Raw genomic sequence first — 18,506 nt, 5'->3', positions numbered from 1 at the left:
TAAGACGGAATCCACTAGGAAGTCGAGTAATATTTATTAAAGTTGGACAAAAATCAAGTACCAGAATAATTTAAATCCTATTGCGTTATTTCCTACCCTTAATAAAAGGTAAAGATGTAAGTAATTATCCGTGATAACACCAACAACAATTTCTTATCAGAGTCTGAGAAAATGAATTTCAAAGTTCACAAGGTATGGGCAAAATCTCACGTGTAGCCATTTTGTAAATTCGCCTTAAGCGATTCAGTGGAATTCAGCGGAACTTCAAAATGTGTTTTCGATGTGTGGTGTTGTTAGAAAAGATTTCTTTTGATAAGATATTTGAAGCAGTAACAAAAAAGTTTGCAATAAGGTGGAAATAATTCTGGTACAACAATTTCTTATCAGAGTCTGAGAAAATGATATTTAAAGTTCACAAGCTATGGGCAAAAGCTCACATCTTTTAAGCGATTCAGTGGAATTCAGCGGAACTTCAAAATGTGTTTTCGATGTGTGGTGTTGTTAGAAAAGATTTCTTTTGATAAGATATTTGAAGCAGTAACAAAAAAGTTTGCAATAAGGTGGAAATAATTCTGGTACAACAATTTCTTATCAGAGTCTGAGAAAATGATATTTAAAGTTCACAAGCTATGGGCAAAAGCTCACATCTTTTAAGCGATTCAGTGGAATTCAGCGGAACTTCAAAATGTGTTTTCGATGTGTGGTGTTGTTAGAAAAGATTTCTTTCGATAAGATATTTGAAGCAGTGACACAAAAGCTTGCAATCAGGTGTAAATAGTTTTGGTACATAATTTTGTCCAATAACTACTCGAAGCCCCGGCGGATTTCCTCTTAAACCCTGATATCAACTTACAGCGTCACCTAACTGGTCTCATTAAATTTTTCATATTTCGAGTTTGGAAAATTTAGTCTTTTTTCAAGACGATCTTTTTATTAAATTTTTCATTCCCTGGTTCTGGATATTATATTATTCAGTCAGCAGCACAAGCTACTTGGAAGAAAGAATTCCGAGTTCTGCCAAAAGGGTCGAATCTATTACCTTTTGCACTTTTGTTGGACGCTTTACCACTGAGCTTACTGGAGACCAGTGGGAACTACAATTGCCGGCCATAAAACTAGGTTCCAATTTATGACAGTCTTTCAGCTTACTGCTAGCAGTAAGGATTGGTGATAGCTGTTCAGAGAACTGTATAGTGTTTCTGATTAGTTTTACAGTCGGATTGATTCTTATGTTTTGCGCGCTAGTCACATGCAAATAATTTGTGAGACTACACCGATCTCTGCAAAATTTCAACATAAGACACATGTCTGTTATTGTTTAGTAAAGTAGTTTATAGTGTGGTAATTAAAATATTGTATTTTATTTTATTATATATATATATATATATATATTTTTTTTTTTGTAGTGTTTGTAATAGTGTTGTAACTTAAACATTGTATGTATTTTTTTTGGAAACTAATAAAAATAATTAAAATACAAAAAAAAAAAAAAAAAAAAAAAACATAAGACACATAAGTATGGAACTTATCGGGATTAATCTCATACTTCTTTTAATCGAGGGAAGAACAAGCTGAGAGACGTTTATTTATCATTGTGTATTCAAGCTAAATTTCCAATTCAATTTTTCTTTCGGATTTCAGGTGGAGATGGCGTGGGCAGGTTCAGCATTAACAGTACTTCTGGCGTGATATCCGCTCTGTCAGGCCTGGACCGAGAAACCAAAGACACCTACTACCTGTCAATCACAGCCCAAGATGGCGGCATCACACCGCTGACCGGCTTGTGCGCAGTGCGCGTGTTTATCTCTGACACTAACGACAACAAACCTGTGTTCAGCCCGACTTTGTATTTGACAAGCATTTCCGAAGCCACGCCCCCTGGTACTGACGTCATACCGGTGCACGCGTATGACATGGATGTAGGCGTGAACGCTGAAATAGAGTTTTCAATTGTCGGGGGAGATGTCAAAACACAATTTCAGGTACGGCTTTCATAGGTCCTTGTTAAAACGAAGAGAAGCGTGGGGTGATGAAACTTTAGTATTGATTTGATATGAATTGTAGAGCAAAGTCTTTCAGATAGAAGATTACCAAGGTTACAAGCAAATGCGTTTTAAACCTTTCACGAACGGAGTCAATCCTTACAAGTTAATATTTCTGTGTCTAGATAAATCCCACGGAGCTGTCACCTACGCGTTACCTTAGCTTACTTTGTTTGCTGTTGTTTTTAAACTGGCTTTTAAACGAACTTATTTTCAGGCAAGTGGGGCATATACCAGTAATCAAAGACATTTTTAGTTCACTTGCCAAATGAACATTTTATTCAAAAGTCTGTCAACATAAATGCTCTTCAGTAGTGCCTTTTAATCTAGATACAAACTCATGGAGTCAGTGGATTTACAGCGGATTGAGGAATTTTTGCGTCTGAAATATGAGAGCCTACATTTCGGTAATTTGTTGTTTCCTAGAACTATTGCTACCCTTTTCTCACTAGGAAGTAAAAAATAAACTTAGATGATTTGTGTTTTTCAACTCATACCTACGAATTGCGACTAATCTTTCAGAACATTTTCCAAACTAACGCACTACTCTCTTTACTACAGGTAAACTCCGCGGGTATGATCAGTACCAACAAGTCCTTAGACCGTGAAGACATCCCATTCTACACACTGATAATACAAGCTTCTGACAAGGGCTCCCCTCCCCTGACAGAAACCGTGTCAGTGAACGTCACAATACTGGACGTAAATGACAATTCACCGGTTTTCAGTAAAAATCCTTTCACCGTAACTGTATCGGAAAGTCTACCGGTTGGTTCGCGATTTCTGAATGTTACGGCGTCAGATTTTGATATCGGAGATAATGCCCTGCTCACGTGGTCTATTATGAGTGGTAATACTGATGACGTCATGGCAATAGAGCCTTCCACGGGGAGGCTGTATAATGTGGGTAAGTGATATTGCATGGTTAAAAAATAAATACTGTATTTCCTCGAGTGAAGTGCCAAGTTGACATTTTTTCTTGTCAGTTGTTACAAGTATCTTATTAATCATTTTTTATAACATGGCTCCAGTATTCGTATATTGAATTTAAAGCTCCTCCAGCAGAATGAGCAAGGAAAATGAAAGTACAGATCTGAGAGATCAATTTTGAGAGGCGAGAAAAGCCTACACCTTAGCATTAGGATTTTCAAAACACTTCTGTTTTTAAGATAAAATAACACTTAAGCTAGTTTTATTGAAATTTGACCCTCATTTTTTGACGAAAAACCACCGCACTTTTGAAGCATCGAAACTGTGTTTTGCTGCTATGTTGCTAAATTTTTCCATGAATGACTGAAAATGTAATTGTCCAGGCCTTGCACAAGATTTCCAATTAGTTTTTATAAATAAGTTAAATCTTTTGTTAATCTGTTAAATTTAAAAATCAGACTAGTTGAGAACTTTCATTCGTTTTGACACTTTCGTTCAAATTGCTTATGTCTAGGGTCATTTGATCGGGAAACCACACCAGAGTACTTCCTCATGGTGAAAGCAGAGGATGCCGGGACACCTTCCAGGGCCTCCTCAACAAACGTCCGCGTGAGAATTAGCGACAGTAATGACAACAGTCCATCGTTCAACGATGCGGATTACACTTTTTACACCACAGAAAATCAACCAATAGCTACGTCCGTTGGGAAAGTACAAGCCAGTGACCGTGACAACGGTACGCACGCGCAGCTGGTTTATTCCATTATGTCGGGCGAGAACAGCAATCATTTCTCCATAAATCCAGTCCAGGGAACCATCTACACAGCTATAGTGTTGGATAGAGAAGCTGTAAAAGAGTACAGAATCAAAGTGAAAGCGTCAGACTCCGCGGCATTCCCTCACGACTTATCGAACGTAACAAACGTTTATATTAAAGTCCTCGATGAAAATGATAACAACCCGAGCTTTTCTTTACCGTTTTACAACGCGTCCGTCGCTGAAAATTCTCCATCCGGGACTTCAGTTACCACGGTAACGGCTGACGATCCTGATAGTGACGCCAACGCGGAGCTGACGTATAGCATTACCCACAATTCCTCTGTGGAGTATTTTAGTATTGACAGCGCTACAGGGGAGGTGACAGTGAAAAATGTGTTTGATTACGAGGTGCTGAAGGTTGTGAATGTAACGATTACTGCGCAAGATAATGGGATTAACAGGCTCAGTGGATCTGTCACTTTGGTTATTTACATAGAGGATGTTAACGATAATAACCCCATCATTGAAAAAGGTTAGTAAATTTAAAGGAACTGTGTCACGGATTTTAGCCAAATTTAGGCATGGGAAATGGCCTTCAAATTCGTTAAAATATTAAAAAAGCCGCTTAAAACAGTGAATGAACATTTCAAAAACACAGCAAACACAAAAGAAGGTACGGATGACCAGAAGTGGCGAAGATTGAAACGGATTGCGATAAAAGTTTTTGAAATATTGTTTGGCTGAACAGCTTTCAAAGGTACTCATATTTGCTTGTAACTTTAAATTAAAACGTACGGGAGACACATTTGGTTGCAATGAAGCTATAGTTTTGTCATTTAGGTCCATAGAAGTAATTTCTTTGCAAACATTGAGTTTTATAGTGGATATTTCACAAAACGTAGTAAAATGAACCTAACTCAGCCATGACACAGTCCCTTTAATCAGCGATATGTTTTCACAAGTTGGATGAATGTTTCCGTTAGACACGGGGCACCCAAAGAGCCAATTTGTTAGAATTCATCAAGGAATGTATTGGCTACAAAGTGAATATCAGATAAACACATGTAAAATAATATTTTTGCTGCTTGCAAATCATATCTCCTCCGCAGACGAAACCAACATAAGGGGAAAAATATGGGAAGGGACTTTTAGAAGGTCTTACTACTGACTTGTAAAAGACAGAGCGACGTATTTCTGTGTCTTCCCAATACTTTTGATATTGCCATTTAAAACGATTCCTTATTACTAGCTTAAGACATCTTAGTAGTTACAAAATAATGAAAAAGATGCAACTTAGAAAGCACTTCAATGATTTTTATTCATTCCTATTAACGAAACAAAACGTCTGTGCTCTGACACGTTACGAATCATACACGCACGCTTTCCATAGAGTAATATCTCTCTTACAGTTTTTTTACGAAAACTTTACAGAATTCTACGAAGCCAGCATTCGTCATGACCGTTCTTTAGACTCCGTACCCATCCTTACTGTGTCAGCGACAGATAAAGATTCGGGTGATGCTGGAACAGTGGAGTATGAACTGCAGGAATCTTCTTCGTTCTTTGAAGTAGGAAGCAGTGATGGCGGTATTCGCTTAACTTCATCTCCTGAGAGTGGTGGGTGCAACAAATAAAATAAAAAATAAATAAAATAAAATAGAATCCAACAAAATAAGAAATGTATGGAGACCAGTACGGACAAACCATTATGTTGTCATAAGGCTTAAGGTCATTCCTTAGTTTTGTATTGCGCATCCTTTACTACTGCACATAATTTTACGCGTGATTAGCGTGTGCAAATTAAAATGGTGGCTTTATAAATATGGTGGAAAATATAGCAGGTAACAATCATCATTAACAATTATTCCACCAGCGTGCGTTGGATATAAGATTGTAGATAGCCAACGAGGAGCGTCGCGCCGAGTTGGCTATAACGATCTCATATCCAACAGTCGCGAGTGGAATAACTGTTTTATTAAAAACGCCCTAAGAATTGCAATGTTTGAGCTCCCCAACTGTTTTCGTTGACGCGTATCGGCTACCAGTTTTGTTGTCAATGGTATATGAGCTCATATACCATTCCCTGTTAACCAATTAAAACTCAGAAATTGCAATATACCATTGATAGTTTTTAATAAAACACGTTATTTTAGCAAACAATCGTGAATATATTCAGATGATATCAAGGAATTATTGCGCATGCATAAACCTAAATGAAGAAACGTTGACCCAATGGTAGACAGCCTTGGTAAGCTTAGTTATATCCCATTTTTGATAATCAAGATATTTTATTTTTTTTAGAGCCTAAGGAGCATGATTTATGAAACATCTCTTATAATAATGTTCATTCTGTCAAAGACGACGATTATTTTACCGATTTCCTAGTAAAAAATTGAATTGCATCGTTCTTGGTTTATGCTTTTCATGGGTCAACGATTTTTCAATTAGGTGTATACAAAGTGTTGATGCTTCTAAACGAGTAGGGGACCCCCATTTCTGTGTAAAATTCAATAAACAACCAATATCAAATCCAAAATCAACCAAATCTCAGTGCTCAATAAAGAAAATTTGTGACATCAGAGGTGGATTATCACTAACAATACTTAAGGTAATTCACATGAAATAGAACTGCTCATAGATTTACAACCAAACTTTTCTGGCTGGTTGTTTACCTTAAGGGAACTAGGAGTAGGTAGACCTTGTATATACCACATAATTCCTTAAAAATTCCTTTGCGAGTACTGGCAAAGTTCATGTTTTTGGTGATAATATATTTTTCTGCCATAGAAATTGATCTGTATCCATTTTTTTTAGAAAGAATTTGATCGCTACTCTCAAACTAAGAGAAAAAAATGATAGGTCACCGTACTCGTTTACGAGAAAAAGATGATTTATCTCTCGCAGACTAAGCCGCATAGAAAAAAGCGGTCATTTTGTTTGCGTGCGCGCGCTAATTACGCGTAAATTTCTGCGAAGTAAGGATGCGCAATGAATACTAGGGAATCACCTCAACTTTCACTTTTGCTTTTCCTCAGGTCAGAAGTATGTGCTGCGCGTGCGTGCTAAAGACAAGGGCTCGCCACAGCTGACCAGTGATACAATCACTGTTCGCATCGACACGATTGACGCAGAGCAGACGATGGTTGATATAGAACTGGACATAAGTTTGGAGGAGTTTGAGGCAAACCGTGAGCTGTTTCTGGAAAAGATCTCTAAACTCTTGGGAGCTGAGGTTGGAATTGCAGATATCACTGTAGTGACAGAAGAATCAAGAAGAAAGAAAAGAGAAACAAAACAACGGTAATCACCATTTTGAATGATGCACACCGTATTGTTGCCAAGCAACATAGTTTTTGATTGACGTTTGATATCTTTTTGAAAAATTTTTGATGGTTCTCTCTCATTTGACCAGCTAGAATATCATAATTGTTGGGGTGGGGTTGCTAAAGCATGTGCTAGATATCCCGCCACTTCATGTTACCATTTTACCCCCCCCCCCCCCCCCCCCTTACGCCACGTCCATCTTAAGTTGGGCAAATCAAACTAAGACAAACAATACTGCAAGGCTGATCATACTACGTAAAAACAGTAGACTTTGTGAGACACCAACACGACTAAAACCGACACAGCAAAATTGCAACCGCGGACGGCTGTTTCGTCCTTATTGCTAGTTTTCACTGTCACGCAAGTAACGATACTGTCACGCGTTGCAAAAAATAAATCCAAAGCTATCGAGTCAAAAAAATAAAGAATATTACAGGTTGTAGAAAATTACTAGATAGTCTTCGTGTCCAAGTCGCAGGTCTGTACGGTATTCCGTACTCGAATTATCCGTTAAAATGTTCCACACAAATTTAGAGAGCACAGTATGGAGAAGCCATGTTGGAGTCCGTGTGAAGGGGCACCAAGATGGCCGCCGGAAATCTATGAAAACATCTGGCATTCACTTTTGCTATAAAAAGCGGTCAGTTCACCTTCGTGAATACGTAAACATTCACATAAACACTTGTCTTAAAACCTCAATTGTTCAGATCGTTAAAAATCACAGGATGAGGCATTTTCTTTAACCATACGTGACAGCCTTCAGGCGGCCATTCTGATGTCGTGTGGCGCAAACCTCCGAAATTCTAAGTGTTATATTTTAAAGACGGCGGATGCTTAGAGCTGAAAACCTTCAGTAAGATATATATTAAGGACGTCTAATAGTCAGTGAAGGATAAAATGTCAGGGGTCTCGCGATTCTGGATTTAAGAATTTTGATGACGTCACGTGAAAACCAAGAATTGGGACTCATCAGCGCGATGTAGCGAATCTAAATGGCGCCAGCTCGAAGGGCCAACGCAAATAGATTGCGTAATAACCCGTACACTGTATCAAGCTCCCTACTTTGAACTCACTTATCCCCCGAATCACGCGTTGCCACATCACGGGTTTCGGGAAACAAGAAATCAAGTCTCGCAAAGCAGAATAACTGAAATGTGGATGGGCACATGTACAGCCATTCCAAACATTTAAGCGCATGGACAAAAACATGCTAAATAAAAACACAGCATACCGGATCTGGTGTTGTCTCGCAAAGCCTACTGTTTTCACGTAGTATGATCAGCCTTGCAGTATTGTTTGCCATTATGTCATATTTTTGCTGATGGGATCTCTTAGTAGATCCTACGTTAGCAGCGTTTTTGTTTGCGGTCCCTTGCTGTTTTAAGTTTTAAATCAAACGACACCAGCCTGAAAACGGGAATTTTCAAACTTTTACTCAAATATTCTTATTTATTTTCAGGAACATTTCCCTAACATTCATATCTTTCAGCTTGTTCAATGTTCGCTGCTTAATTATTTTATTGCGTTCTTTTCCAGCATTAAAGTCACCATTTACGCGGTTAAAACTCCAAGCGGAAACACCACAGATTTGAATGACAAATTATCAGAAGCCAAAGAGTACCTGACCCGTGACGATATCCTAGAAGCTCTTTTGGATGAAGATGGAAATCTGAGCCCAAATCTGACTAATGACAAGGAGTTGGAGGTAAGAAATGTGGCAGAGGGCACTTGAGTGATGAAAATCATGACGAAAAAGAGAACAAAAGGAATCAAAGATGTATGCAGAGCTGCAAGAAAAATAACAGTCAATCAAAATGATCTAGCCAATAACAACAAACGCAAACAACACAGCCGAGCCAATCAGAACTCGAAGCAGAAAAAATGTAACCCGTGCCAAGCGCGGGAAAACACATACTCTTGTAACCGGTGCCAAATGCAAACACGGAAAAACATGCAACCAGTGCCAAGCGCGACCTGAAAACACATACAGCTAATTCGAGAAAGGTTGTCGGAAAAAAAGTACAAAAGTGTACGCAACAAGACCGAAAAGTGGTCTGGGTATTCACTTGAATTTTGCATATTGGCCTAGAGGAAATGTACAAGTTTGTAGTTTTGCACGTGAAGATTTTGTTTTTCCTCTCTGGAGGCCTTTTTCTGTAGCTTTACTTTTACTGTCGCATGTCTTTGAGTTTTGAAAATTCTTCTAAAATTCAGCGTGGCTAAAAGTGCCTTGTTTCCACATGACTGAACAGAAAGAAAACGCGCGTGTGTCATGTCGCCATCTTATTTTAATCAACACGTGCAGTAGCTCTCTTTTTCTACCAATACTACCTTTCGGTCTTGTCGCGTGCACTTTTGTGCTTTTTTCCGACAACCTTTCTCGAATTAGCTGTAACTTGTGCCAAACGCGGGAAACATGTTACCTGTACCAAGCGCGGGTGATAAGCGTGGGAAAAACGCAGCGCAGGTGTTTAAGCGCGGGAAAACACGCATCCGGCACTAAGCGCGGAAAAATATGCAACCACTGCCAAACATAACGCGCGAAATTCCTTGAACATTATATATACACTCTGACAAAGCCCACTTAAATTTAATTCGAAACTACTTGAGCTATATTTTTTAAAAAATCAATCCGCTTTCCAGGTTTTCAAGATTCGTTCAGTGAAGGCTACAAAGCCAACTGTACCTCCACCGACGCCTTTTATCAAGACAACAGCTGGAATTATAACATTAGTGGCCGGGTGTCTGGTAGTGATACTGGCAATTGTTGCTGTTGCGCTGTGGAGAAAGCGCGCAAAGAAAAGGTAAGTAGAGATTGATTTATAAGACGGTTTGATGTGCAGTTCAAGTTACCAGTTCTGTTGTGTCTTGACTTGCCCTAAGCCCCGACTTTAAAGTGTGCTTTTTTGCGCACACATGGTCAATTTGTTAAAGTAACCTGGAGGGATAAAATAGGAATTGGGATTTGCCGATTTTTTCACTGGGAAAATGGGAACTGGGTCACTCGGACTGGTAATCACAAACAGCAAATTGGAACGGGACTGGGATTTGGGCAAAATATAGGCTGGGAAATGGGATTTTTACCCCCCCCCCCTCTTCCAGGACCCTCTTATTAGGATGAGTGCAAACAGTTCGTTAAAGACATTACTTAACGGTTTTAAATTATTGGACGAGGTTGGAAAAAATATTGTAATTTATCACTGGCAATCAATTCATTATTCGCCAATGCCGAAGGCAGAGGTAATTGATTGTTCTGTGAGATCAAAGGCCGAGGTCACACGATCTAGTCGCCATCAGAATGCATCATGTTGCTTTTGGCATCATTCGTACAAAAAAAAAAAAAAACAGACAGGACTGCACGGATGCTTAGGAAGTTCCTTTGCCAAATATTTTAGAATAAAACTGATTAAAGTGCGTGAAGTTTCTTCTAACATTGCGTCTAACATTGTTGTTCATCTTGATGTGCAGACTTCAAATGTTGGAATCCCGTGAGCCTCATTTAAGGCCAAACAGAGGCGTCGTTGATGGAGAAGTTGCTTTCTATAAAGGTATGTTTGCGCTTGATACACAGAAACATTTTGGGCTTGTGATCAAAAAGTAGCAGCTTACGCTGTGATGAAGTAACCTTTTTCTTAACGAGGAAGTACTAATGGCTTTTTATTTTATTTTCTATAGTTGTCTTTTAGTTGACATTTCCTAGTCCCCGAAAGACTTCAAGCTACAAAAAAAGAAGGGCTGCGTGACCCATCTCCCTTCCCTAAAAACCGGAATTACTGAAATGAAATTATTATCGGGTTAATGCTGAACTTACTCTAAACTTATCTTCTTTTCTGTCTGTAGCCGGCAAAGTGAAGCAAAACAAGATGGTAGCCCCGTTAATGTCGGATAATCAACAAATTGTAAGTATTTTTCATTATGGCAAAGAGCTCTGTTGCTGACTCCTCAGTTACGTGGTATCGGGTTTGCATGATTGATTCGTTATGCCGAAAAACTTATACTGAGGCCCCGTCCACACTGACCCGGGTAAATTTGAAAACGGAGAAATTTGAAAACGCCGCGTAAAATGTTTTCCGTCCACATTAACTCGGGTAAATTTGAAAACGATACCCACTTTGGAGAGCGTTTTTGAAAAGCTCCGTTTTCGGTGACCGAAAACGCCGGTTCAGTGTGGACGGTTGGCCTAACTGGAGAAAAAAAGATGCGTTTTCAAATTTACCCGGGTCAATGTGGACGGGGCCTGAGTTTGACTTGTAAAATAATGTTGTCACTGACTATAATAACCTTTACTGGCTGTTTCATAACCCAGGTTGCTCCAAATGGAAAGAGATTTGATGGAAAAGCCGTTGATCCAGGTAAAATTAAGCTAATGCCGAAACTGGATGTTTTATTTTGGGGCAATTGCAATAGACCACGCACAATGAACCATAAACCGAGGTTCTCTAACAAGCACATGAGCAGTTGAATTAAGAAGTTAAAGTTTCAAATTGTTTAAAGGTCGTCCCTATCGGGAAGGTGGGAGCTGTCGTCAACTCGGGGGATCGTATAAGTAGGTTGTAGAGAAGTTTGCGAACTACGCCAATAACATTGTGGATGTCCACCAGTTTCTCAGGTCTCAGTTTGTTGTACACAGCAGAACGCGAGCCCTGTTGCGCTCACATTGCATATGTAACCCATATTAACCCTACCATGTCAATTTGCTGGCTTCTTCACCATAGATATCTGTAGTTTACAATGCAGGCGTTTTTGATGGGCGAGCATAACTTTGTTCTCGTATTTGGCCTTGGAGTCGCAAACGTAGAGGATTGAGACGAAAGAACGAGACCTTTATTCAGTCTCACTTCTACTCCCTTTGACGCTTTTTCCTCTCTCCCCAAGCCCCTCCCGAGTTCGAATCCAAGATGGCGCTTGCCCGATCAAAACGCCCTCGCTCGCTAAAATACGCCTGCATTGCAGGGCGTTGGTTTAATTCATTTTTAAACTTTCTTTCATCCACAGTGTCAGGGAAAGTTTATCTCTTCAACAAAACAACAGGCGAGCGTATGTGGCTTCAAGACTTGCGTGACGGTAGAAATGGTCCCCAGTCCGTCTACAGTAACCGTAACACGCAGTCGAGGTTTGCGGATTCTCATCACAGAATGCAGGACCTACCCCCACCCCGTGCGTCAATAGAGACAGTTCACGAGCGTAACAACAGAGGCAGTCGTCTTCAGCTACCCGGGACACCGGAGGGGCGTTCATAGATTGTGTGACATAGTAACACACAAATTACGTGACTCAATGTCACGCAAATTGATGATGCCACTATTAAACTTCCATCGTAGATGCCTGATGCCTGAATAATTATGTTGCAATCAATTGTTCCGCAACAGATTGCATATTATTCATCTTACAGCGATCGCTAAGACACGGCTGTTAAGAGCCCAGTATGACCCAGAATGGTAAAAGCTCACATAACAAAAAAAAAAACGTCTTGGCGAACAACGATTCACTTTTATAGCACGTAAGGTTGAGACGGCAAAAATGGGACTCCAAACGAAAGATTTCCTTTCTAATAATATTTAAATGTTTTATATTTATTTTTATATTTTTAACATGCCCATTTGTGCTTCTCAGTTCAATGTTGTTTTTTTCATTTTCGCCATCACTGCCACATTTTCGCCATAAATTGACGGACAAATGTTCGCGGCTACGTTCAACTGAATAATCGTAGCCTTATTCGGATATATCAAACTTTGTACAATGGGCACTTTGTTTAACGGCCCCTCTTCGCCCTCCTCCGGGATTTAAACAAGGGACCATCCATCTGTGCATTAACCGGAATGTGGGGCGGAGGAGATTTAGCTTGTCGGGGGGGGGGGGGGAGCGGAAGGCGGACACTAACTAGACGGAGGGGGTTAAGGGTAAAATTGAATTATTACTGTAGTATTTACGTGTGAAAAGTTTTTTAGTGTCTTATTGTTCTAAGATTACCTATAAGGGGATAGATAGATAAATGAAAAAGTGCATTTTAAATCTGCAAACGCGCATACATTAACACTCATTCCTCAATTCAAGCGTCACTGATTTGCCTGAAAATCACAGGATCGACGCTTGTATACAACATATGAACGATTTCTTAAGCATAGCAGAGACAAAGACAACTCAAAAATTGACCTGCAATCGCAGATTACTCAAAAATGGCCTATTTTATTTTAGCTATATTTGTTATAATTAACGTTTGAATTTCTTAATACTTTGCAAAGCAAAGAAAGGGTTGTAAATCACATTATTTTCCTTCAAAAAGGATTTCATTTTTTTGTTTTGTCTTTTTATAAACGTGAGAACCTTACATAAAAAGGCAATGATAGTGGTAAATAAATATTTTTTAAGGCTACAATAAGTTACGCATGGTTCATAGTCTCCTTCGCAACCGTCATTCAACGCTTCTTGTACAGAATTAAAACAGTTTAATGTACGGTCACGAAATCTTGTCGTAGCACATGCGATATATCTAAGGGGCACTCCCGGGGCACTCCCGGGGGGGGGCACTCCCTATATTGGCCTATACGAGGTGGCTCCGCCCGAAAGGGGTACCTTTTTCATGCTTCAGGTATATAAAAGGGTAGGAATTTCACAAGTTTAGCTATATGAAAGGGTAGGGATATCGCTCATTTAGGTATTTAAAAAGGCCTTAAATTAAAACATTTTGAACAGACGCACCTTATGAAGGTATCATTTAAATCTATTGATCGCTGCATAAAACTGGCATCAAGACTTCTTGTTTTAGGCATTTGTCATGTCTTTTCTGTATATGAAAAGGATACCTTTTTCAGTAAAAGGGATACGAAAGGGGTGCCTTTTCAGTCAAAATGGTAAATAAAAGGGTAAGGGGTTGGACCTCGGGGCGGAGCCTCCCCGTACAAAACGTTTTTGCGTAGCCCCGGGCACTGCTGGTTTACCGAAAGCTGGGACTGCGTCGTTTTTTACACGGAAGACATCAGACCCCTACAATTTTCTCAGTATTTCGCACAATGAACTTGCTGTTGGAATTCTTTTAACAAATGTTCATTAACACAGATTAACATTGACCCTAAGGTCATTGACCACCGGTCTCTCATTTTATTGCGTAATGTCACGTCTAGTTACGTGAGCATGTGATTTCACTAGCCCAGAACAGAAATCACGCCGGCACTGAACATACGAATGTTTGTATCTGTGTTTGAAGTCCGTCAACAGAGTATTGGAGTATTTCGAGATGACAAGCACAGGACCGAGCGTGTTTTTCTGTGGATATGTCCCCGTTCTTGCTCCTCAGCATTTGAGTGTTCGATCTTGACCTTGGCTTCGACCAAGCTTATCTCTGAACCGTTTTAATATGCTTACTACTTTGGCCCACAGAGGCAGAGTTCGCGTTACCCACCGCAAGTAGCAAGAAGTCGATAAGAATAGCAGTTACGAAGTCATCGCCAAATCGATTATGGAACAAGCGACCGGCAATGGCATCAAAGTGGTTTTCCTCAAAGATATGGGCTATTAGCCATGTTCAAAACGAGCAGGGGACTGGGTACGAATATTCAATATCGATTGGATTGAAAAACTGGGCCTGTCATTTGAAAGAGCATCCAAAAATTAGTAACTCAACCAAATTTAAGAGTTATTGGTTTAAACGCGAAGGAATGGTACTCTTTTAAAAATCATTAAAATAATAGAGCTTAGTATGGATTGGAGGGACAGCTGTCCCTCCAATCCATACTAAGCTCTCCTATTTTAGCAATTTCCAAAAGTGAACCATACCTATGCGTTTAAACCAATATTAATCAAATTCTGTAAATAAACTAATTTTTGGATGCTCTTTCAGATGACAGGCCCAATTTTTCAATCCAATCGATATTGCATATTCGTACCCATTCCCCCGCTCGTTTCGAACATGGCTAATTACATGAAAGGAGGACTGGGGATGTTGGAGAAATGTTTTTATGACGCGAAACATTCATTCCTAGTTCGCGATCCAAAGAAAGCTATTCCCTCGCTGTATCGAGCGAGCGAAAATCGTAAGATGCATGGCTGGGACTACTTCGATCCTTGTGAAGCAGGCTTCAAGGAATTATACGAGATGTACGAGTTTGTAAAAGAAAAACTTGATCCCAATCCTGTCGTAGTCGATGCGGATGACCTGCTCAGCTCACCCAAGGAGATGATGAAGGCTTACTGCGAGGGGGTTGGTATCCAGTACGAAGATCACATGACCTCTTGGAAGGCTGGCGAGGTTCCTAAGGCCTGGAAGGGTGAAATGGGCCTGGGTTGGATGCATGGAGCCATTCACAGCAATGGCTTTGTAAAGTCACGTGAGAGCTCGTTCAGTGACAAAGATGTAATTTATCCTCCTGATGTCATGAAAGCTATTGAGGATAGCCTGGCATTTTACGAAAAGTTGTATTCTGCTAGAGTTTAATTGGTGTAAGCCCATTCTACGTTGTACTGATCTCTTGATTAACCAGCATTTAACTTGATTATATTTTTAAATACTTTCTACCAACAGTGTTTCTTAAAGACCCAAATGCACCTTCTTCCAGTACTGCTATCTCTTTCAACGGGTTGCGCATTTTTCCGCGACCAACTCGCGAAACGTAATTAACGTCACGTAAAGAGTAATAAGAGCTAGTTAAAACGGGCCCTAATCGCAAAGTTCCAAGCAAGATAAGGTTCGCTGGGTCGCAAAGTTACGACTCCACTAACTAGTTGGAGAGTAGGAGTTTGCTTTGCGTTATACGATGTCAAAGATGATTTTTATCTTACTGAACGTGAAGTTCCCCCGGATTTGTTTAACAATAAAACAGACGACTCTGTCATGTTTAAGCTGGCATAATTAGCATACATTATGTTGCACGTGAGCAGTTGTGTTGTTGAAAAAAGAATCTAAAGATGTCGCTGTGTGCGTCCGAGTATTAGTGACTGTAATATACTTAGGTCCAGGCCCCCTCTTTGTAGGGCCATATGTTAAGCATGCGCAGTTTGATTAAAAACCAGAGCACATGGTAGCCATGTCATGAACAGTTTATTCTAGTTTCAAACTCCGAATATTACAATTCTGGCGACGAGGATTCGGAAATGTCCTTGTTGGGTCACGTTGGAGAATATGTGGAAGGGAAAGAAGACATTGCAAGTTACATTGAGCGGGTGGAACTGTATTTCGCAGCGAATTACGTCGAGGAAGACCACGAGGTTTCAACATTCCTGTCGTTGATCGGAGCGGATGCTTATGGAGTTCTTCGCAATATGCTGGCCCCGGACCCGCCGAAAGATAAGTCATTTGAAGCTTTGAAAGAAATTTTAACCGCTCATTATTCTCCGAAGCCTATTCTCATAGCGGAACGCTTCAAGTTTCACCGTCGTAATCAACTTGAAAGCGAATCGATCGCTCAGTTTGTGGTTGAGTTAAAGCGGCTGGCGTTGAAGTGTGAATTCGGAGTTTTTCTGGAGGAAGCCTTGCGTGATCGGCTAGTGTGTGGGCTAAAGAGTGTCCAGATTCAGAAGAAATTGTTGGCAGAGAGAGATTTAACCTTTAAGAAAGCATTTGAAACAGCGCAGTCCATGGAGATGGCAAACAAAGAAGATTTTCGTGATGTCAGTTCGCCCCTAGACGACACTGTAAACAAAGTGGGCAAATTCAACAACGGGAAACCGCCGTCCGATGTGCGTGGAGGTTGTTTTCGTTGTGGTCAAAGACATCAGCCATCGGTCTGTCGGTTCAGAGCGGCGCAGTGCTTTAAATGTCAGAGAAAGGGGCACGTGGCCAAGATGTGCAGTTTCCAGAAACGAGAACCCCCCTCTGCACGGTACGTTCAGGATGTTTCACAGGTGGTGAACATGAATGAGAATGCTTCGGAAGTCGAGGGCGTTGATGGTGAAATGGTTGACCTCGGTTTGTACGCTATCAATTCAAAAGGAAACAGTGGATATAAAGTTCAGTTGTCACTGGAGGGCAGGCAAGTCACCATGGAGGTCGATACGGGTTCTGCAGTGTCCATTATCTCTGAAACTGAGTACAATAACTTGTTTAAGAACCTTCCATTGCAGCCAACAACCCTTCAGTTGAGAACCTACTCTGGTGAGCAGTTACCCTTAATGGGGGAGTTTCAGGTGTCTGTGAAGTATCAATCTCAAGAAGCACAGTTGCCACTGATTGTAGCCAAAGGGGACAAGCCTGTACTACTTGGACGTAACTGGCTGGAAAAGTTGAAACTGGACTGGGCAAATATTTTCAAGGTGACCCAAGAGAATGCAGCAGTGGGAATTACCTCAAGGTATGCAGCTTTGTTTGAAAGTGGATATGGTCACCTTAAGCAGTTTAAAGCTTCCATTAAGGTTCATGACCATGCAAAGCCTATTTTCCTGAAGGCACGACCAGTCCCCTATGCGCTCAAGGACAAAGTGGAACAAGAGTTGCAGCGACTGGAAGAGGAGGGGATTATCTACAAGGTGAATCAAAGTGAGTGGGCGGCTCCGGTGGTGTTGGTTCCAAAGAAGGATGGTTCCCTGCGTGTATGTGGAGATTACAAGACAACTGTAAATCAGAGTGCTGATGTTGATCAGTATCCATTGCCTAATGCCGAGGATCTGTTTGCAACATTGGCAGGGGGGCGCATCTTTAGCAAGATTGATTTATCTCATGCCTATCAGCAAGTTGAATTGGATGAAGAGTCGCAGAAGTATCTGACCATCAATACTCACAAGGGGTTGTATCGTTACAAACGGTTGCCGTTTGGGGTCTCCAGTGCACCAGCTATTTTCCAGCGTATTATGGATCAACTGCTTCAAGGAGTGAAGTTTACTGTCTGTCGGTTGGATGACATCCTGGTTTCAGGCCGCTCCACAGAGGAACACTTGGAGATTTTGGAGGAAGTGTTCAAGCGGTTGCAAGAGCATGGTATCCGACTGAATCGGGCCAAGTGCATATTTTTTCAGCAAGGGCTTGAGTTCCTGGGACATTGGATAGACGTGCATGGCATTCGACCCCTGCCTCAGAAGATGGATGCTATAGTTGATGCCAAAAGTCCAACCAATGTCACCGAATTGAAATCATATCTGGGATTGCTCAACTACTATGGCAAGTTTGTTCCAGATCTAGCCACGATTCTCCACCCCCTTCATGACCTTTTACAGAAGGATGCATCTTGGAAGTGGACGGAAGAATGTGAGAGGGCATTTGTAAGAAGTAAGGAGCAGCTTCAAGGTTCACCTCTCCTTGTCCATTATGATCTCAAGAAACCCCTTCGCCTGGCTTGTGATGCGTCAGCTTATGGCGTTGGTGCTGTAATCTCCCATGTGATGGAGAATGGTGAAGAGAGGCCCATTACATTTGCCTCTCGGACTCTTTCTGCTAGTGAACGGAACTACTCGCAGATTGAAAAAGAGGCGCTTTCAATTGTATTTGGGGTGAAAAAGTTCCATTCTTATCTGTATGGGCGGCAG

At 40.7% G+C, this 18,506-nt stretch overlaps 1 protein-coding gene and 1 pseudogene across 1 annotated transcript in view; both read left to right on the top strand.

Moving 5' to 3' along the window:
- LOC144628268 (protocadherin Fat 4-like) overlaps positions 1–12,811 on the top strand; it is a 59,178-nt gene extending 46,367 nt beyond the window's left edge. Inside the window, exons 25-35 of the mRNA XM_078486336.1 lie at positions 1,642–1,982; positions 2,604–2,949; positions 3,487–4,263; positions 5,163–5,348; positions 6,767–7,031; positions 8,592–8,760; positions 9,699–9,859; positions 10,524–10,603; positions 10,896–10,954; positions 11,362–11,407; positions 12,051–12,811. Coding sequence (XP_078342462.1) covers positions 1,642–1,982; positions 2,604–2,949; positions 3,487–4,263; positions 5,163–5,348; positions 6,767–7,031; positions 8,592–8,760; positions 9,699–9,859; positions 10,524–10,603; positions 10,896–10,954; positions 11,362–11,407; positions 12,051–12,295 — 2,675 coding nt within the window. The 3' untranslated portion in view covers positions 12,296–12,811. The remainder of the gene's footprint in view (positions 1–1,641; positions 1,983–2,603; positions 2,950–3,486; positions 4,264–5,162; positions 5,349–6,766; positions 7,032–8,591; positions 8,761–9,698; positions 9,860–10,523; positions 10,604–10,895; positions 10,955–11,361; positions 11,408–12,050) is intronic.
- Positions 12,812–14,237: 1,426 nt separating this feature from the next.
- LOC144628859 (uncharacterized) lies at positions 14,238–15,486 on the top strand (annotated as a pseudogene).
- The last annotated feature ends 3,020 nt before the right edge of the window (positions 15,487–18,506 follow it).

Source organism: Oculina patagonica, chromosome 10 (assembly GCF_052425735.1).
Source record: "Oculina patagonica isolate OP01 chromosome 10, crgOcupat, whole genome shotgun sequence".
NCBI classification, from domain to species: domain Eukaryota; kingdom Metazoa; phylum Cnidaria; class Anthozoa; order Scleractinia; family Oculinidae; genus Oculina; species Oculina patagonica.
Note: the sequence above shows the minus strand (reverse complement) of the source record. Positions and strands in the feature narration are given on the sequence as shown.